General features: G+C 38.3%; 1 protein-coding gene across 4 annotated transcripts in view; it reads left to right on the forward strand.

Moving 5' to 3' along the window:
• LTBP4 (latent transforming growth factor beta binding protein 4) overlaps nucleotides 1-9,151 on the forward strand; it is a 1,245,426-nt gene extending 1,236,275 nt beyond the window's left edge. For all 4 annotated transcript variants that reach the window (XM_085625396.1, XM_085625398.1, XM_085625397.1 and 1 more), the window contains 2 exons: nucleotides 1,790-1,939; nucleotides 3,698-9,151. In XM_085625396.1, the coding sequence (XP_085481522.1) occupies nucleotides 1,790-1,939; nucleotides 3,698-3,846 (299 nt within the window). In that variant the 3' untranslated portion in view covers nucleotides 3,847-9,151. The remainder of the gene's footprint in view (nucleotides 1-1,789; nucleotides 1,940-3,697) is intronic.
• The last annotated feature ends 13,939 nt before the right edge of the window (nucleotides 9,152-23,090 follow it).

The raw sequence follows: 23,090 nt of genomic DNA on the forward strand, positions 1-23,090 counted from the left end.
AATACCTCTGTCCTCAACACTAATGGTTTTAGGCACGGACAACAGATTAAAAGTAGGGAGAACGGAGGCAGCCCTGGTGTTTATTTCTGTGGCAGTGTTTCGGTTATTAATCTCTGCTGGCTGGAAAGATTCAGTACCCCCCTCCTTTCAAATGTGGCTTTCCAGATTATTAGGTATGCATAATATTGAGATTGCTTTGTATGCACTGAAAGGGAAAAAAGTACGGGATTTCGGGGAAGGCATCTGGGCTCCTATCACAAAGTGGAGAGAGGCTAGTCTTGAGGGGAATTAGATTTGATCTGACTTTTTCTGGACCAGATTGGGAGGTGGTCTTATTTTTGTATGTGATGAATTGGGAAGCTGAATCTTTGCACTGATATTTAATGTCGAAGTGATGTTTCTTTTTTTTTTTTTTATGTACACTTACTGCAACCAATAAAAATATTTAAAAAAAAAAAAGAATTCGAAAAGGGGTGACTGACGTAGAGTCTGGTTGGGAATGTAATGTGACCGGTTGGGCTTTACTGCTCCTAGTAGAGCAGGGCCAAAGCTGATGTGCGTAAGGTTCGTCACTGTCTGTAAAAGGATTGTGACTACAAAAACGAGGTACTGGATGAGGGGCCGAGAGAAAATTAACAATTAACAGTGGCTGTGATTAATAGGAACATTCCACCCTTCTACTTTTGTATTTTTCAAGGACTGTAATAAGTGCCAGTTTTTGTAGTTATCCACGGCATCTGTGCGGATGTATTAGTTTGTAATTGTTCTCAAGATTGGGTAGCGGGAGTGTTAGCTTGCTACATTTTTAAGATTACATTACATACGATCTACATAGAATATCCTTTTTGTTGTCTTTTATTTGACTATAACTTCTAACGACTAGAACCTAGCAGAAAAAAGGCAGCACATCTCATATTCTGGGTTGGTTAATTGATCTAATAAATATCCCAAGTTGAGCTTCGTCATATTGTCTGTCAATTTCACCTTTGGGATTTCTATTGGATGACAAATTATGCAAGTGATAGTTTGCTCAAGCGTGTCCTGGAGCAGCACTAGGCATGTAATAGGTACTTTGAGTGTTTTGGAAGATATTATAGACTCACCTTTTTGGAAACCTAGGTGAAGAAGGAACTTGGGGCAGGAATATATGGCTGCCCTGGTTAGACTAGTCATATTTTTTCTACAGTAGAATAAATATGAACATTGCGTTAGATGAAGCAAAACAACTATTATTGGAACTAGACGAAATAGAGCAACACACCACATCCTTACAAATATGTGCTGTGGTGCTAAAAACATGCCTGTGCAATACCACAGTTCAAAAAATCTTATCACCTGACACTTCATGTCATCAGGTTCCGACCAATCATACACTTAACATTAGGTCAGTACTGCTTCAGCTATCCAAAGGATCTTGGAAAGCGCGAGGAACCTACACATGGACGACTCCATGATTTATGCAGACATCAAGGAAATTGAGCATAATTCCCTGCAGTGAAATTACATAGTGCTAAACTAGTTGAGAGCAATTTTAGCCCAACATTTAAACCAACTAATGGGAGCAACATTGAAAACAACATTATATCAGCTGGTCAAAATGGACCAGAAGTTTTGATGCAGAAATTGCTCAGCACCTAAGCTGTACAATATAATTGGCCATGTGCTTATGAATGTGACTTTTTTTAAAAACTTAATAGCAGTTACCAGACCATGTGACATCACACACACACATACACACACACATTTACTGGTGGTTCTAATCCTGATGCTGCTTGGTGTTTGTCTTCAGGCAGGTACGAGCAGTTTGAGGGACTTCAGGCGGAGGAGTGTGGGATTCTCAACGGCTGTGAGAATGGACGTTGTATTCGGGTCCCTGAGGGCTACACCTGTGACTGCTATGATGGATATCGCCTGGACATGACCCGGATGGCTTGCGTGGGTAAGATACCAGTCTGAATGTGGAATCAGCATATCCAATATCTGTGACTTTTCTTCCTTGCCACTCGATGAAAATCAAGGAATGCATTGTCTTTTTTTATTGGACACATTACAGCCATCTACTTTTGACCCAGTGATAGTTCTGTTGTTTTGCCATCTGAAAAAGACACTGGTAAATTAACCATATTCACTATAACTTAACAGACTCTCAGTTCCACTGCCAAATTTAGAGGTGGACAGAACATGTAGGGCACTCCAAAGAAAATCCCCTACCCTCCAGGCGACACAGACTTTTGTTTTTTTATTTTCTTGTACTCCCACTTTAGAAGCCTGTGAGAGAAGTTAAGCCATCTGAAAACCTTAAACTAGTGCAGTACCAAAACTCCTTCTCACACCAGGCAATGTATTTGCCTCAACTGAATTTTTTTCCAAAACCCAGTACTAGCACTATAGAGATTGATCAGGCTTCAGCTAACTTCAGCTAACTCCCAAGAAGGGTTAATTAATTTGACCACAGGTAAAATCTAAGTGTCTTTGGTTTGCTGGCATCAGGCTATTACTGCTGGTTGTTCCTAAGGATGATCAAAATCACCCTAAACCCGGGGTGGAACTTAAAGTAAACAGGCAATGGCAAAGCCAATAGGTCTTGCCTTTGGGGCGTATTGGATTTGCCAATTGCTTTTGGCTGAGCTGTACAGTGTCATGACACTGAGAAAGAGGGATGAGAGAAGCACATTCACTCTCATAGAGTGCTTAAGCAGTAAGAAACAAGTAGGCCCCTAAAACTGAGCAGTAGATAGACACAAGTAAAGAGGCTATGCACCAGGGGAGAGACAGACACATGATGGACAAAGCAAGCCATTGAATAAGAAGCAAGCAAATGAGAGTGACAGTAAAGCCAACCAATAGTAAGCAATGGGAGGGCTTTAAGCCCACTGTACGCTCTTGGAAAGTAGATTATTGATCTCTTGCCACCAGTAAGCTTGTGCTGTCTGGTAGGGGTGACTAGGGGTGACCTAAAAACAGCATTGAAGATTGTTTTAATGCCATCGTTGTTATACATTGATGTCCCCTTGTCTTGGGTTTAATGATGATATGATGGTAAATGCTTATGTGGTATTGGTGATTAGGAAGAGCTTACATTACAATTGTATGCTTCCTAGATGAGGCACTGTACCTTGATAACAACAGGGCATTTTCTATGAATTAATCGTTCAAATAGTAAATATTTCTTTGGGAGAATTGTCGTTTTTACACAGAGATAACTGGAAATATAAAGGGAAACAGGTTAAAAGGACTCCCATTGAAACATGAGCATGTCAATAATTGCAAGATGCTGACTGAATCTCCACATCCCCAAAGCTTTCCTTCCTAACTCAACCTTTTGTGATTAAACTAAGCGGTATTCTGTAGGGATGTAGTTGGTGACTTTACAGCAGGACAATGTGCTATTCCAGGCTCTGATGCAGACGCTCACTAGAGAATGGTACAGAAACTCAGTTGAGTTGACTGGTATACTTGCTACCATGAAGACATTATTGATTTCTTGATCTTTACATTGTTTGTCATTATAACCCATTGACTGAGACGAGATGCTAGTCCAATTGCAGAGAGAGAATAGGATCCTCTCTGCATCACAGCTGGTCAGTGGTCAAGTCTGAGTTATTATTTGGATTCCAGAAATTTAGTAGTGTTTGGTCTCGGGGATATGAAATCACCCACCACTCCTAATTCTCCCCCTCATTTTTTTGTTTTCCAGACATCAATGAATGTGATGAAGCGGAGGATCTGTCTGTCCTCTGTATTAATGGGCAGTGTCGAAACACAGATGGGTCCTACGAGTGTGCTTGTAATCGAGGCTATGTGATGTCCAGGCAGCGGAACTTCTGCATACCGTCTAGGCCGTGAGCACCACAGGCAGCATGAAAATGCAAGATGCTGTTCACCATCGCCAAAGAATTACCTTGTCTTATGTGTGTTTTTTATAGGAGAACCTTATGAGATTACAGGGCAAGGAATTTTTTTAAACACAATGTTGTGACGGTGGCAACGTATTTATTTTTTGTACATACAAGTAAATGTGGCAAGACATGTTCTGCTTTGTAAGATGGAGATCAAAGTCACACTGATCACTGGAGATAGCAGTGAACACACTTCAGTATTTCTCTGCTTCCCAGTTTTGTCGTTCCGTGGTGGGATGGGGTGGAAAATAGGATTTATTTTCTGTTCAATGAAATACCCACTTTTCTATCCCACACCTTTAGGAATTCATGGTCATAGAACAGATAGAACTGTCAGGGCCACTACAGACGAATCAACCAGGGCAAACCATGGCTCATCCCTATCCAGGCATAATTCTGTGCACGTATCGAGGACATGTTACTGCTCTTGGTTGATGGAAGGAGAAACCCAAAGAAGCTGTGTATAGTGAGATAATAACAAGATTTGGAGCGATTGCCTCATTTGGCCCACCTAATCGCATTCAGTCCTGATGCTGGTATTACTATGACTGATCAGCTTTGTACTTCATCATAATTTCTATTGGGTGCCAGTGTCACGGCAAATAATAGGAATAATGCCAAAGTGCAGGTATATACCAATGCCTTTTCGACACAAACTATACTAAATAATTTTTCAGCAGAGTATATGTTTGGTTGAAACATAGGAGACCATAGGTTGTAGCTATGTCTCTTTCAGCATGGCATGCCCCCATCTTGAATGACCAGGAAGTGGCAAGCGTACACTGCAACCCAATAGGCATGGGGCATCTGTAGACACGACAATCAATTGAATATCTGGAAACAGCATCCCATTTGCAGATTCAAGGGAATGACGTCCAACTGGTAGGTGCTAGTAGTACACATAATCTTGCCAATCCCAACCTCTCAAATGACTGATATACCCTTTAAAAATGTTATACTGCAAAGTCTGTAGGTGCTCCATTGTTAAAGGTTGTGCTACTGTTCTTCACAGTATATTGATATAAAAACACGATTGACAAAAAATAAAACAACATATACTGAGGCGAGAAATAATGAGAAAGAATGTGTACTGTATTACGTAATCAGGGGAAAATGTTCTGCGACTATTACAAAATATTATAAATATCATCATTACCGCTTTGTTTATAAATAGTGAAAATCTGGACTGCTAAACCTTGCAAGGTTATTCCTAGGACCTACTATGAGAATCTCTATTGGTTGAACCTTTTTGAAAAGCCACCATTTGAAGATGGCTGTTTTGTTCTCTGAATCATAGGGACTCAATCTATCTGTATTCATAAAGATAGGTTTCCCCTGTTTGCTTCCATACTTTAAGCCGTATGATGCACTTTTTGAGTTCAGTATGTGATGTGTCCCATACCAAAATTCCAGAGAGCTGCTTCTACAGCACAATCTTGTATGATGCAACTATACCAAACCCTTTTTCATCATGAGTGCAAGGTTAGGTTAAAACATAGGAGGCCATAGCTGATAATCACATCTCTTTCAGGATAATATGCCGCTATCTTGAACGCTCTGCAACCCAAGAGAGTTGAGGCATCTATAGACACAACAATCATCTGAACATGTGGAAACAGCGCACAGAATGCACTCTTAAAATGCAGATGCAACATGTGATGCACCCCACACCCCAATTCCAGAGGCCCTAATCTATAGCACTTATAATTCGTATCAGCTAAGTAGTGCATCTGTGCCATCTAGAATGATGTAAAATTAGTTTGGAGCAGCTCTTCACAGGAATTGGTATCTGCCAGGAATCAAGAAAAACATTTCAAATGGTTATGCAAATCTTTACTGAAAAATGAAAATGTTTTGATTCCAATTTTTACCCAGTGGCTGGGGGTTTCCAATCAGTAGCCCATTCCAGTGCTAGCACTTGCTTAGTGGTAATAGTGATTTACATACTATGTTTCTTAGCAACAGAAAGATTAGTCTTGTAAAGCAGCAAACCAATTGTAAGCTTTCCTTGGAACACTTGGAATTCACCCTCAAAGATCATGCCCTTTCTGAAGTCTCAATGTCCCTGCTCCAGGGTAGACCTGTATAAAAAAAGAGCACACAGAGGAACCCTTATTGATAAAGATGGCTCAGTTATGGAACCGCTGTAGTCCATGAGTCACTTTGGCTGGCTTCACACAATATTTTCCTATGTGGGAAGGACCGATAGAAGGGCTCTTCCCGGAGAAGCCGTGTTGGGTTGATAGCTTAACTGGATGTGGTCATGGACTCCTATTATCCAATCAGCAAAGCACAATTGGTACAATCCAGTCACGTTTAAGCCTTTTCTCAAAGACACCTGTGACCATTGTCAGGCTTATGCTTACCCAACATTTAAGCATTTCCGATTGGAAAGAATAGGGTGCTCCCAAGATACAGCAAAACAAAGCTGAGGAACTGGTGTTCTCTGAAGTTAATGAAACTTTTGATCTGTTTTGAAGAAGAAGTTAATGTTGAATAATATTTGAAAGATATCAGCAAAGAAATGTCAGGTGTGCATATGCTGAGGGTGGATCTAGGTAGAGCTGTCATCACTGTGGCACCAGTAGTATCTCACACCAACCATGTGATATCTGTAAGTCGTAATGCCAAGGGTCAAAGCAGTTTTAAGGCATTGTGTTAATTGAAGAGTCAATGTGTCTTTGTTGAGACTAACCATCACTGGAGTGCTGGAGCATCAAATACCTTGACTCATCCACTCTGAGACAAAGGTTGAATGGTAAACTAAGATGGTGGAAAACACACAGGTCTTTAGATAGTTGGGTAGGCTTTGCATATTGGAAAATAGAGTCAATCTCGGTAGCCATCTGATTCCTAGGTTGTAGAACCTCTAGCCACAGCTGTGTAGCCTCCGAATGAATTCATGGAGAAGTGAGGGAAGTGTGGGCAGGATAGCAGTAATGTGTGGTTTGAGTAGAGAAGTATGCTGAGAGAAGCCAATGGGAATGGTCTCTAAAGAAAGCTGTTGCTGGGCCAACGAAGACTGTTATGAACTGGGGTGAGGCTTTAAAGGATGCAAGAACTTTGACTCACAGCCAATGTAGGAATTTTCAGCACTAGTTGATGTTATGACATCATAGGAGACCCACCATGGGGTTGTGTATTGTGATATTTGTCATGTTTTGAGTAGGCAAGAGAGTAGACTGGCCATGAGAGCAGTGCAGCAGTAATGTGGCCTGTGCTATCGAGTGAGCAATGCACATGGCAAGATGAACAACCGCAAAAGATCTTTATTAGTCAGGAGGGTAGAAATCGTTCCAGAAGAAAAGATGGTAGAAAAGTCATAGGAGACCATTACATTTTTTTTGGACTCGAAGTTGTGAGGACAATCAACTTCATCTCCACTGCTCTCTTTACAAGTTCAAGGTTGAATTCTGATACTTGTGCAAACAGGAGCTTAGCCAAAGGGTCCATATTACAAGTCATGTGACAGTTATCACCACCTCACAGTTTTTTCCTGATAGATTCCTGCAGGACAAACCTCTTCAAATGTATTGGGAGAAAAGGCCTGGACAAAAGTATGTGAATGAGAACTTGATTTTGCATGTAATACCTCAGTTTAATGTTGAACACTTGTAATAGGAGGTACTTACTACACCTGAGTAATACTTCACAGAAATAGTATTTACTGTGTGTGGTAAACAAACCATACTGTTCTGTCCAAGCTGTAATGAGGGCCTAAGGTTTTTGGCTTCCTTTTTACAAAATTTACTAATGGGGTTCATGTGTGAGTTAGGTCCATGTTTGGATATCATTATAATGAATCTATGATGTGAACGTCTGTTGTAAGTATGCTTGTTCAGTGTTTTCCAGCTCTAGATGCGCTCAGCGATAGCAAATACATTTTGTAGTGTGTTATGGTCAAACCACTTAAGAGGAGAACATGACATGGAACTTTGGGCTACTAAGGTTATGCCTTTAGATTACCCTCCATGCAATAACCAATCAATATTTATACATAGATTTGCAAAATAGGTACAGAAAATTGTGTTCAATTTCACTAATCAGCTTAGAAGACAGAAATCAGAGGGCAAGGATGTTTTTGAAGTTTCTTCTATCGATTTTTTCAGCAGGCAGATATTCCAGAATATAACATTTCTTGATGTTATAGGTGGGCTCTAAGTAGATTTATTCCATCTCCTCGCCTTTCTCTTCTTGGCTATCTGCGATCAAGAACATGTCTCCTCTGGCTGACATAAGATGAAGCACTAGGGTTTTAAACCCGGGTCTCAGTTTAGGTGGTTTAACTGTGGAGTTGAAAGATGTGCAATATAATCACGAGTGTCCCAAAAAAGTTATCCAGAGTGTTGAAAGTCGAGGTGTTTGAGCAAGCAAAGGCAATCAACATGAGCACACAGGTTTCTATTTTACAGCAAAAGAGATTTTGTTATCTAAATCAGATTAGAAGCCCACGATAGAGTGTGATGTCTGCAAACAAGGAACTGCAAAGAACTCTGTTCCCGCCAGACACTGAGGGTATTGAGGACCACATACCAGAACACAGAGCAGTTAGGGATGTGCTACACACCAATTTGGGTTATTAAAAAATACAATAAAAATTAGAGTGCAGAAAAATACACCACAATATGACTTCTACCTGGAAAAAGTTTCGTTCACGTGCATCTAACTTTTACTGCTGTAAAAAAGAAATATACTCCCCACTCACTGATTAGGAGTAAGGTTTTCAAAGAATTGTTTTGGGCTGAGTGCAAAGTGTGGATGTTTTTTTCTCAAAAGGATGGGCATGCTGACGTCACGGTGTGTTAAGTGACACCATCTCTTGGATCTGAAAGTAGCATCTATCATGTTTGAAAAATTTATAAATGTTTTATTCGCATAACAAATAAAATGTTCTTATCCCCGTAAATAGTAGTATTGTTTCCTGTCGCTAGACATCACGGCCAGCATATTGCTTTCACAACTTTTTCTCTCAGGCATTTTCACTCACAGGACTATAATTGAAAGAATTGACTTTGTTCACTCAAAAACAGACGTACAGCTGACGCTTTCTGTGATACTGCTGTTAGAACTTACTCTCTGTCCAAATTTTACAGTGGATTGTACAGAGAAACGTACATACTTTGTTTAACATTTCAATGTTCACACTGAATAGTTTATGTTTTTGACTTCATTTTCTTTGAACATCACAAAAGTCAATATTTATACCAACGAATTTTGAACAGATTTCAATAAAAAAAAATCTTCTAAATGGATTACAAAACGCTTGCTTTATTCTGTTAAGAAATGTGCAAGTCAAATTTCCATAGGCAATGCTGAAAAGGTGTCTCCTGTATATTTATTAGTAACAAACTGTTAAGAGTAAAAAATAATGTAAACATGTTTTTTCCAGATGAGGACCTCTTCAAATATGATGTGATGAAGCAGAAAAGAATCAGTACTAGTACAGCAGTTGTACTGTAAAATTTTGTTAAATCACAAATGTAAACAAATGGTGTAAATTGCCTTATCTTCTACAGATATGTACATATGGAATACTTAGACCACACACAATACCATCAGATTTAGGTAACACTTCACTAACCTGTGTGATGTCACACCACCAATCGCAATCTGAAAAGCATTCAGCATCTTTTGGTGAATTTTTAGCTTCTGTGAAAGGAAAAGCATACCAGTTATATGGCATGTTTCAGTCCACACTGTGGCCTTCTTCAGGCAAGTTGTAGGGCACAGCATCTGAGGTTCTGCTGCACCCATTAGTAAGGTGGCCCATGCTGTCAAAAGAAGAGATATTTGAACTGAAATACAAAATAATATTGTTAAAGGAAATGGTTTGTGGCATACACAGCATGCTATCTGATTATACTGCTCCTGAAAGACTCTTAGATAATTTTACAGCACATTCAAATGTTTATTTTAGTGTAACTCATTCACCCTTTCATCTGCTGTAATCCCTTCACTATATCTCCCTTATTCCTTGTACTAGTTCAGGACCTCTTTGTGATAAGGCAAAGAAAAGAAATGGTATTCCTTTTTATATACAGTTCCAAGGTGGATGATGGCATACATTCTCAAAATAGATAATCAGATAGCAGGCACCCTGACCACTTTATTGATACTGAACTTGTGCGATGATCACTCTATGGCAAAGGGGTTTAGGGTCATGCTTATGATCACCCTAAATACTTCAGTTCCTACAAAAAAGTACCAATAGCTCTCCTACATATATACAATCTGATATGTACAGGGTGCCTTACAACTGATGAACAATCATCAACACAGTCTAACTAATAACTCCTTAAAGTTATTTCGAGCTTGATCTGCCTCCACTACAGCTGGTAATTAATCATCTAAAAATAATGACGCGTGTTGTAGAATGTTTGAAAATAAAATATAACAAACAATGAATAAATATGCCTAAATAGCAACTATCACTTACCTACAAGTAAACCAATACAAATACACATAAACACTAATGTCACTGTGCCTTTGAATTTTTTAAATGAATAAAGAATGCAAAAATAAGGTCGCAGGGAGTTAAAATACAGTCATTTAATAAACAAATCCTCCTAACACAATAAGTGAGCATCACATAAATTTGTAATATGCAATAGTAACTAATGAACAAGTATGTCCTATTCCATAAATAACAGTGCATATTAAGAAATGTATTTGTATGCTAACAAATAGATGTACATACATAAACAATTCAAGCTCAGATTTACTATATGTTTGTTCTTGTGCTCATGCGACACAAAGTGCCACATACAGCAGCGATAGATCAACTTTTATGTACGAAAGCTAATTTGAGCTGAAAGCTGAACCTCACGCAGCACTCAAACCACTTTGCGCCAATCCCCTGTTTATTTAGACAAGGCGGAGGGGTCTTGGCATGCCAGTGCAAAAAACCATAAGTTTTAGTACAAAGCCAGATCACAATAGTAGAATGATCTGGTTTTGCCCCAAATCCTGATACCAAAATTAGTGAGGTATATGCAAGGCGTCAAGTGGTATATTGCCTGGTATGCCAATGTGTAATGTGTACGTATAGTAAAACACACATATGATCTTACACGTATAAACCCTTTGTCGTGGTCCACCTGTAGTCATTTGTACTAGACTAGAGGGTACTCATCCATTACAAATTCTAGGCTAAACACTTCTGCTTAACACTTGTACCACAAGACAAGGATGATCATCTTGCAGAGCAACAGTTTTAGTGCACATGCCTCTGACGGCATCTTTGGCAGGTGACTCTTGCTAAATTTAGTGCTGCACTATTTTCTGCCCATCACACTATGCTGTGCTGTGACTTTTGATGCAGTGCTTCTTTGCTTGGAGGACAGTAAATCTTAGCCTCGGGTTCTCTAAAATCACTGTACTTTTCTGCTGAAAGCACTTATTGCTCACCTTTGTAGACAGCCCAATTCAAAATATTTCACATTTTAGTTTCCTCCCTACATTTCAGATCTATGTTGGCTGTGCAGTTTTAATTGTGTGCTGCAGCTTTTGCATAGCTGTTCTGGACCTGCGAGAAGCGGTGGTCAGCAAAAAGTGCTAATTTTATGCCTGTATTACAGCTCAAAGGCCACAACTCCCACCTTTTTACAGCTTTTACATGTAAATTAGGCCCGGGGAAAATTTCCATTACGGCGTCCTAATCTCACAAATTTTGCATGGTAAATAGACATAATATCGAAAAAAAAATATCGAGTGGACAGAATATCGAGTTTTAAATATAGAATGGACAGAATATCGAATTGCCAAAATATAGTGGTGAAGAATATCGAAAAACAGGTAAGAAATATCGATTGCAATAATATAGAAGTAAGTAATATCGACAGCCATAATATAGTTGTTAAAAATATCGAATTTTTTATAGTGTTTTAAGTGTTAGTATATGTGTTAAAAGTATGTATTAATTTTGTAATGTATGTTAGTATATTTTTAAAGTAATGAATTTTATGTTATTTTATTTTTGTGTAATTTAATTCCGTAGCGGGTTGTGGGTTTATAGGGGAGTAGGGTGGGAAGTAATTTAATTATAGTACATTAAATAATAATTTAGAGGAATTATTAATTATTTTTAATTTAATTTTGCGTTTTACTTCTGTAGCGGGTTGTGGGTTTATAGGGGAATAGGGTGGGAAGTAATTTAATTGTTATTAGTTAATTATTAATTGGTATTGATAATTAATTGGTTGTTGATTAATTATTAATTGGTAAATAATTTGTATTAATTGGTAATTAATTTGTATTAATTGTTTAATTGATAATTATGTTAATTGTATTCATTTAATATTTGTAGCGGGTAGTGTGTTTATAGGGGAATATGGTGGGAAGTAATATAATTGTAAATAATTAATTATTTAATTGATGTGTGTATATTGTTAATTAATATACCTTTAATTTAATGTAGCATTTTACTTCTGTAGCGGGTTGTGGGTTTATAGGGGAATAGGGTGGGAAGTAATTTAATTGTTATTAGTTAATTATTAATTGGTATTGATAATTAATTGGTTGTTGATTCATTATTAATTGGTAAATAATTTGTATTAATTGGTAATTAATTTGTATTAATTGTTTAATTGATAATTATGTTAATTGTATTCATTTAATATTTGTAGCGGGTAGTGTGTTTATAGGGGAATATGGTGGGAAGTAATATAATTGTAAATAATTAATTATTTAATTGATGTGTGTATATTGTTAATTAATATACCTTTAATTTAATGTAGCGTTTTACTTCTGTAGCGGGTTGTGGGTTTATAGGGGAATAGGGTGGGAAGTAATTTAATTGTTATTAGTTAATTGTTAATTGGTATTGAAAATTAATTGGTTGTTGATTAATTATTAATTGGTAAATAATTTGTATTAATTGGTAATTCATTTGTATTAATTGTTTAATTGATAATTATGTTAATTGTATTCATTTAATATTTGTAGCGGGTAGTGTGTTTATAGGGGAATATGGTGGGAAGTAATATAATTGTAAAAAATTAATTATTTAAATAATTTGTGTATATCGTTAATCAATATATTATTACTTAATGATTAATTGGTATTATTAGCATTTATTAATGTTTGTTATTGAAAAACAATTGGTTGTTAATTAATTATTAATAGGTAATTAATTAAACAAAAATATATTGGTATTTATAAATAATCAATTATTAAATCTTGTGTGATTGGTAATTAATTGTAATACTTGTTTTGGTATTAATAATTAATTAATTTTTAATAAAATATTAATTTATTATTTTCCCTACTTTTGCACTTACTTGAGTGGGAATAGTAATTTTTACCCCTACGCTATCCAATGCTTTCCCTATTATTGCACTCTCTGGAGTGGGAATAGTAATTTTTACCCTACCGCTATCCAATGCTTTCCCTACTGTTGCACTCTCTGGAGTGGAAATAGTAATTTTTACCCTACCGCTATCCAACGCTTTCCCTACTGTTGCACTCTCTGGAGTGGGAATAGTAATTTTTATCCCTACGCTATCCAATGCTTTCCTTACTGTGTCACTCTCTGGAGTGGGAATAGTAATTTTTACCCCTACGCTATCCAACGCTTTCCCTACTGTTGCACTCACTGGAGTGGGAATAGTACATTTTACCCTCCTGCTATCCAACGCTTTCCCTACTGTTGCACTCTCTGGAGTGGGAATAGTAATTTTTATCTCTACGCTATCCAACGCTTTCCCTACTGTTGCACTCTTTGGATTGGGAATAGTAATTTTTACCCCTACGCCATTAGACGTTTTCTCTACTGTTGTAATCACTGGGGTGGGAATAGTAAATTTTGAACTCCCGCTATCCAACGCTTTCCCTACTGTTACACTCTCTGGAGTGGGAATAGTAATTTTTATCCCTACGCTATCCAACGCTTTCCCTACTGTTGCACTCTCTGGAGTGGGAAGAATAATTTTTACCCCTACGCTATCCAACGCTTTCCCTACTGTTGCACTCACTGGAGTGGGAATAGTAAATTTTACTCTCCCGCTATCCAACACTTTCCCTACTGTTGCACTCTCTGGAGTGGGAATAGTAAATTTTACCCCTACGCTATCCAATACTTTCCCTATTATTGCACTCTCTGGAGTGGGAATAGTAATTTTTTCCCTCCCGCTATCCAACGCTTTCCGTACTGTTGCATTCTCTGGAGTGGGAATAGTAATTTTTACCCTCCCGCTATCCAACGCTTTCCCTACTGTTGCATTCTCTGGGGTGGGAATAGTACATTTTTACCCTACCGCTATCCAACGCTTTCCCTACTGTTGCACTCACTGGAGTGGGAATAGTAAATTTGACACTCCCGCTATCCAATGCTTTCCCTACTGTTGCACTCTCTGGAGTGGGAATAGTAATTTTTATCCCTACGCTATCCAATGCTTTCCCTACTGTTGCACTCTCTGGAGTGGGAATAGTAATTTTTACCCCTACGCTATCCAACGCTTTCCCTACTGTTGCACTCACTGGAGTGGGAATAGTAAATTTTACCCTCCCGCTATCCAACGCTTTCCCTACTGTTGCACTCTCTGGAGTGGGAATAGTAATTTTTACCCTCCCGCTATCCAACGCTTTCCCTACTATTGCACTTACTGGAGTGGTAATAGTAAATTTTACCCGCCCGCTATCCTACGCAGAAAATATTGAATATTTTTAATAAATATTACGTTAATATATATGTATTAATTATTGTTTTTTACTTACATTAATTATTTATTAATTTTAATGGTATTTAAGTATTTTTAAGTATGTGTCAGTTAATTATATGTATTATTTCATTAATTTTACATTACTTTTAAAACATTTTTAAAATTCGATATTTTGACTAACTATATTATTTACAACGATATTTTGGATTCGATATTTTTGTACTTTCCTGTTTGGAGATAGGGAGTCGATATTTTGGTATTCTATATTTTGGCATCGATATTTTTGTAAGTCTATATTTTTGTAGTCGATGTTATGTCAGTGATCCATTTTGCATTGCGCTTGTTATGCAAAGATCACAAAATTACACTATTACGCCTCCGGCAAAATTTTAGTGTGGGAACACAGGAACAACACGAACGACTAGAATGAAAGCAGCTGCTGTCCACAGCACTTTTTTTGTGCTATTTTTAACACAAAATGCATTCTCACATCCAAAACGGACACGACAATGCATTCTGTGCTACAACTAAATGCCGGTTTCAGATTTGTGTAATTTTACAAAACCTCTGGAGAATTTCATGTAGTTATGCAAACACAAACAACGTGAATTTCACCCACCCCAATATATATGAGCTACAACTTACTGACAGCAACGTGTATGACGACTATTTCTAAAGGTTAAGACATCTTTAGTGACCGCCTCCACCACAGCTCAGTGGCAGCTTATCCCGCACCCTAGGTCATAACTTAATTTTACGTACCTCCACCACCATTTTCTTTAAATTAGACATACAACTACACATTTTGTGCCAATAATTACTGCCACGCCTGTGTTTAGGAGAAAATGTTTCTGTACCACAGCCATTAACCATTTCCTTGCCACTGGTATCGCAAAATATCTCTCTTAGAAGACGCCAAATCACTCCCTATATTAAATATGAATATCCCACCATCGTTCCACATCTGTAGCAGATTTTTCCTTCACTGCTGGAGAATTGTAGCAAAGAATAAAAAATTGTGCCACAATATTCTTGTGCTAGAAAGACATCTTCGTATGGAAATGTCCCTCCTCCAATTTAGGAAGCTGTTGAAGACACATCTCTTTTAATGTCTAGTTAGACTTCTGTTGCAAGCGCAGAGATACCCCTAGGGGTGATTCAGCGCTATATAAAATCATAAATAAATAAATAAATAAACTATCTTTTTACAAGACTAAAACACTTACTGATGGCCGAATGTGTTCTCCCGACCCTGACGGATTGGCCAACTCTCCAGGGCCAAGGGAGCTGGGCGCTCTTCTACTTCATGCCAGACACATGGCAGAGCGATTCAGAATCTATGAGCAACCCTCTATTTTTATGTTTGAAAAGCTTTATTGAACCAATTGATAATACATCAAGATATCAGCTACATATAGACAAATAAATTGTAAAATAGCCTATCATAACAAGAACAATGGCTGATCCCAAAAAACCAAATAGTAAAAGCAATTTGTGGAATTTTGAATATGTAGGAGGGGGAAAAGAAAGGAAAGGGAAAGTAGGAAAAGGGTAGCAGGGGGGAGGGGGAATATTAAATCTATAATATAAAGAAAGAAATAGGAAAATAAAAGGCATATGACATATTAACAAAATACTGTAAATAAATCAATACATTTTGTCGAGAATAAAAGATCATATGAATATTAACCAAGTGAGAAGAAAGGAACTACAAGTAAAAATAATAATAATAATAATAATAATAATAATAATAATAATAATAATGAAGGACAGAGATGCAATCATTCAAGGGGGTTTCAAGTTTTCAGAATTGATATGTGTAGTGTTCTTCAAGGCCATCCAATCCAAATAGGTAGTAAGGGGCAACCAGAAGAGATCTCTATTAATGGTTGGATTGCAGGAGGAGGCAATAGCCACATCAAGTCTGTGAAAATGACATACAGAATTCCACCAAAATTGTATAGAGAGTTTTGTGAGATTTTTCCAGTTAAGAGAAATATGTTGAAAAGCAAGAGCAAGCAAGAGATCAAAAAGACCATGGCAATGTGGAGAAAGGTCTAAAGAGTTGGAGAGACTACCTGCAAAGATGAGAGGTATAGAGTAAGGAATGGAAATTGTAAAAAGACGAACAATATATGACCAAACCTTCTTCCAGAATTCAGAAACTGTAGGACAGAGAAAAAAAGAGATGAAAAAGGTCAGCATTAGGAGATCCACAAGTCCAACATTTCGAGTCAGAAGATGCAGAGAAACGTGATAAAGAGGCTGGTGAAAGATAAAGTCGATGATAAAGGAAAAACAAAGATTGAGTAAGAGAAGCAGAGCGAGAAATTTTTAAGGATCTGGACCAAAGTTTATCCCAAAATGTGACAGACCAATTGCATCCCAAATCCAGTTCCCAAGAAAGTTCCAACTTAGATTTGACACGATCTGGATTGGGGGCTGCGAAAAATTTATAGATAAGGGAGGCTTTAGGAAGAGTAAGAAGTATGTTGAGGAGAGAGGTCTGAGTAAGAGATGAAGATAAAGAGGGAAGAGAGTAATAAATCTCAAGAATAACAGTCATAAGATCAGTAAATTTCTGCAAAAAGGATCGAGGGCAATGAAATAAGGACTGAAATTGGGTAAAGGAACAAGGAGAAATTCCATCGAAAAACTGATTAACCCATAGGATACCTTTCAATCTCCATGCGCTCCAAAAGACGGGTCTGTTGTTGAGAAGAATAAGCGAATTGTACCAAATGGGAGTGTCTAAGAAAGATTCACGGGACATGATGGCAGGAAGTATCAAGGATTTCAAGAGGGAACAAGTGTGTCTAAATAGGGGAGAGAAGTATAAGAAGTTTTGGAGGAAAAACGGATGATTTCCTTAAAGGAAAAGAGAAACAGTAATATTTGTTCAATGGAGAGCCAAAGGGGAGTAAAGGGAGAGGAGTCTGGTGTAGGCCATCTTGAGGCCTGGCGAAGTGAAAAGGATTTATGATAAAGACAAAAGTCTGGGAAATTAACTCAACCATTAGATTTTGGCTTTCGCAGAGATGTTAAAGCAATTCTGGATTTTTTATTGTTCCAAAGAAACCTAGAAAGACACGAGTCAATACGTGTAAAATAAAGAGCAGGAATATGAACTGGAAGCAATCATCATTTTAATCGAATCCAGCTGCCCACACCACGAAAGAAAGAGAGGATTCCAAGCAGAGAAGGATTTTTCAATTCGAGATAGGGATGCAGACATATTGAGATTAACTGAGGAGGCGATGGACTTTGAAAACCATATACCTAAGTATTTAATTTTTGAACTATTCCAAGCAAACCCAGTGGAAGAGAAGGAGTGAGGAAGACAAAACTTTGTGAGAGGAAGAATTTCAGTCTTATCAGAGTTAATTTTGTATCCAGAAACCAGTGAAAATGAGTTAATTTCAAGTAATAAAAGGGGTATAGAGGTTTCAGGAGCAGAAATAAATAACAAAATATCATCTGCCTATGTGGAAAGTTTCAATTGGCAATCCCCATAAGGAAAACCAGAAATAGAGTTATTATTACGAATAGAAGTCAAAAAGGGTTCAAGAGCTAGAACCAAAAGAAGTAGGGACAAAGGACAACCTTGACGAACACCCCGGTGAAGAGAAAAATAAGATGATATATGACCGTTAATCAGGACCGCAGCCTTAGGGGCAGCATATAATAAAGAGATAAGCGATATGAATTTAGGGCCAAAACCATGCCAGCGTAAGGATGCAAACAAGAAAGACCAATCGACTCTATCAAAAGCTTTCTCTGCATCAACGGAGATAGCAGCCAGAGGGATAGAAAGAGAGGGGGTTTTATTTAAAACATTAAGAAAAAGACGAGATTTATCTGAAGTAAGTCTGCCCTTGACAAAGCCACATTGTTCTTTACCAATAAGGTGGGGCATAAGGGGGGTCTAAGCGCAAATCAAGCAGTTTAGCAAATAATTTGTAATCCACATTAACGAGAGAGATCAGACGATAATTTTTACAAAATTGGGGGTCCCGACCCTCTTTAGGGATGAGACAGATAGTGGCCTCCTGAAAAGTGCCTGCAGTCGTACCGGATGAATAAAAGGATTGGAAAAGAGTTAAAAGTTTAGGAAGTAGGAGATCAGAAAAACGCATATAAAATTCATCAGGAAAACCGTCTGGACCTGGTGATTTCCCTTTAGTTAGAGTATTTAAGGCTTTGGAGAGTTCATTGAGGGAAAGATCAGTTTCAAGACCAAGAAAATTGAGATGGGAAATAGAAGAAGCAGGAAGTTTCTCAAAATAAGACTGAATGAGAGAAGGAGTGGGAGGAGATTCCGGTGTATAAAGATTTTGATAGAAAAGTTGAAATTCATTAAGTATTTCCTGATTTTTATGTAAAAGAGAGTTATCGGCAGAGTAGATAGAGTCTATAAGAGAACGTTCCTTGCGCACTTTGAGATAATTCGCGAGGAGTTTCCCCGATCTATTTCGACCACCATAATAACGAGCGCTACTACGAAGCAGTATTGATGATGCATTATCAGTAGTAGTTTTATTAAACTCAAGTTTAGCACGTATGAGTTCTGGTGAAATTGAATTGTTAGAGGAGATATCAAATTCATGTTCCAAAAGTATAATATGGGCCAATATATTTTTCTGTTTCTGAAGGAAAACCTTCTTTTTTTTAGAGACAAAATCAATAATAAACCCTCTTGCTGTTGCTTTAAACGAGTCCCAAAGAAGATGAGGAGGAGCATTTGGATCGCAATTAAATGAAAAGAATTCATTAGCGAAGGAGCGAAAGGAGGCGGAAAAAGAGGGTCATGACGAAGAGAGCTATTAAAACGCCAACGTGAGGATTTTGGGTGTGGAGGGAGCAGGTCAAAAACCGTCACAATTGGGGCATGGTCCGAGATGACTATGGGTTCAATAGAAGAGGACAGTAGATTTTGCAACAAGGATTGAGAAAGAAAGATGTAGTCTAGACGAGAAAGAGATGCGTGAGGAGGAGAAAAAAAAGAATAGTCAAGAGTGTCAGGGTGAGAAAGCCTCCAGGAATCAATGAGGTGTCTTTGAGAGATAGTGTCAATAAATTGTTTGTGGGACTTGTGAGGTATGAAGCGAACTGTTGACTTACGATCAAGAAACGGGTCTACAATCTGGTTGCAATCACCACCCAGAATAAACAAATCCTCCTGAAATTGAATACATTTTTGTGTGATCAAAGGCCAAAAAGAAGAATCAGGTTGTGTAGGACCATAGATATTAAACACAGTTAAAGATACAGAATTAATTAACAACTTAGCTAACACCCATCTCCCATCATTGTCGTTTTCTTGTGAGATGCATTTACATTTTAGTTTCTTGTGACAAAGAATAGCGACACCGTTTTTTTTATTGTGAGATGGAGAGAATAAGACCGTACCCACCCAGCTTCTTTTTAGTTTAAGTGATTCGGCTTCAGTAAGATGAGTTTCTTGTAATAGGACTATATCAGGGTTATATGAAGCAAGGTGGGAAAGGATTCTCTGTCGTTTAATAGGATTAATAAAACCTTTTACGTTCCATGAAATAACTTTGAATGTAAAGACAATAAAAATTGAAAGGAAACGAATTTTACAATAGTGCAAAGAGGAAAGAAGATGCCAATAAATAACAGAAAAAGAAGGTAGTAAAAAGGAAAAGCCAAAGGAAGGAAATGCAAAAGCATAAGAAAAAAAGGATGAAAACTAAGATGAAAAAAAGGAGAAAGATATGGGGATAAAAAAGGAAAAAAAGGGATAGGGAGAAAAAAGAGAAATAGTAGAAGAGACAGTACATATCCAAAAAGGATGACTGAAAATAACATACCTGTGGGGAACAAAGAAGGGAATAGCGGGGTAATGGCGACACACGACAAGACGATCCACCCAAGGCTAGGAATCTCCACCACACCAGGACGAAAAGGAGATAGTGAGATAACCATATGGTTTGTAGGGACATAAACAGATCTGCATGAGTAGACAGAATAAATAAATCGGAAAATACAACCAGCGAACAAATAACAAGAGAGACAATAACCTAAGAGTCTAACATTGTCTACAAAGCACAGATACAAAAAGAGGTAAACAGTAAAGGAAACAGCGTTACACCTAATCAAGTAATATCAAAGCAGAATGGGTTATCCATTGCATAATAGATGGAAAGAAAAATATATAAATATATAAAACCATTCAACAGGAAACCTGTAAGGAAAAAAGAAAAGTTAAACAATCAACCATTAGAAGGAGTAGTGTCCATGCCAGTGGTAGTATGGATATGAATAAAGTTTTTAAGTTCAGCAGGATCTTGGAAGGACCAAGTCTGATTCTGTTAAGTCACCTTAAAGATACATGGATGAAATAAACCATATCTAGCACCAAGAGAACGTAGAGGAGCACGAAGACTCAGGAACGCTTTCCTTCTAGATGCAGTAACATTGGAGACATCTTGAGAGAAGAACACCTTCTGACCCATCCAGGAAATTTGATGCTTAGATCTCGCTGCAGACAGGACTGAGAGAAGATCCGTAAATTTCAAAAAGAGGATGATGACCTCACGTGGCTTAACCAGAGCTGCTGATGAAGTTAAACGCGGACCAAGTCTGTGTGCTCTTTGGATATTGAGAGACGTAGTAGATGGCATATCCAGAAGTTTTGGAAGAAAGGAAGAAAAAAATGATACAGGGTCATCACCTTCCAAGAATTCCGGTAAACCATAAATACGTAGGTTATTCCTTCTATTTCTGTTTTCTAAATCCTCAGTATGTTGCTGTAGGGCGAGGACCGATTTTTCCAAAGAGGAAATACGATGAGAATTAACCTGTATCTCTGAAACCTGCTGCTCCACCGAAGCCACTCTGGCATCCATAGTTGACCATCTCTCCTCAAAAAGCTGCATTTTGCTGTTAGTTTCCTCCACGAACGGGCGCAAGGCACGTATCTCCTACAAAAGCAACTCCATAGAAATGGGAGGTGGAGTTTTGTCCGGAGATGGAGGATCATGTTTCAAACGTTTAGAAGAAGTAGTAGGGAGAGAGGATTTACTTGAAGTAGGTTGCGTTGGAGAAGAACGGTTAGAGGCGATTCCAGCCATTTGATCAATATCGGTAGGGGAGACAAGTGATGGAGTGGGTAAGGATGAGGCAGACGAAGAATGCTTCGATGGAACAAAAACAACCTTCGGTTTGCGCAACTTTCCCATAAATAACTGATGTCAGAATGGTGTTGGAACACCTGTAACGGAGACAGAGATAACAGAAAATCTTCCAAAATAACTGTCTAATAAGCTGTCTTCAAAGCGCCTCCAAGAAAAATCGTGACCTCCATAGATTGAAAAACAAATAAAGTTGACTATTGGAGGAATGCAGTCAAAAGAATAGAACCATACAACCAGATTGTCTTCACAGTTGTAGTAAGTGCAGTAAAAAACAAACAAAGACCCTCCAAGAAAAATTATCTTCCAAAATAATTGACAAAAAGATGCGGATGATCACTAGCAGATCCAAAAGTTCAGTCATTTGATGTTAAGTGCAGGAACAAATTACGTACAGATCAGGAGATGTGAGACGTGACATTCACAAAGAACAAGTTGCACTGAAACCAGGATCCTGAATAAGTGCAGCACTGTATACGGGGAACAGCAGGAAGGAAGGCATAGATTTCAGGGCGTTAAACTCATTGGTGAGGAGGTACGCACCTAAAATGGTGGACGCCTCTAAAGAGACGAATGCAGTGGTGAACAAACCTCCCAAAAAAAAAAAAACTGGAGGAAGGCAGAAAGAAAAAACAGAAAAAGAGTTCCAAAAAGACAAGTGCTCCTTGTGAGGTATAAGCACCAATTTATGTCAGTCAGGAGAATCGGTGAAAAAGCAAACTCCAATATACCAGGGGTTATAAGTTCTGGAGGATCCTTTTTTGTGAAGCTGCAGCAACAAACTAAGTTCATAGGGCCCAAAAAGCAGGGGAGACTGGCACATAGACAGGATTAATCTCAGCGCTTAAATGCATTTATTGACAAAGCGCGCATCCAAGATGGCGGGCGTCTCTGAGGAGACGAGCGCGTCGGCAAGAGATTAATTATGCGCGACGCGCTCAGACGAAAAAAAAAATAGCTCACCGGATAGACCGAGCATTCCGATTCCGGGCGCCGTTAAGCTTCACTGGGAAAGCTATCGGGAAACGCACCAACAAACCAAAAGTATGTGCCGGCACGGTGGAGCGGAGCATCTAGGCGGCCATCTCATCCAGGGGCAAACAAAGCCACGCCCCGAGCAACCCTCTATTTTAGCTAACAGATGAACAGCTAAAATTATTTTGTAATCAGTCATAGCATAGATCAGCAGCCCTCCCTTTGGGCCTAAGCGCTATGCACAGACATGGTGTTGCAACCTGCATGCAGGAGAGGGGTTTTCACTTTCCCACCCAGAGGAGATCAGTGACATTGGGCCTCATGTAGGTGGGCTGGCATTTACCACTTCATAAATACCGAATCATACCGATTCGGTATTTATGAAGTGGTAAATGCAATGT

This window comes from Triturus cristatus, chromosome 9 (genome assembly GCF_964204655.1).
Source record: "Triturus cristatus chromosome 9, aTriCri1.1, whole genome shotgun sequence".
Taxonomy (NCBI): domain Eukaryota; kingdom Metazoa; phylum Chordata; class Amphibia; order Caudata; family Salamandridae; genus Triturus; species Triturus cristatus.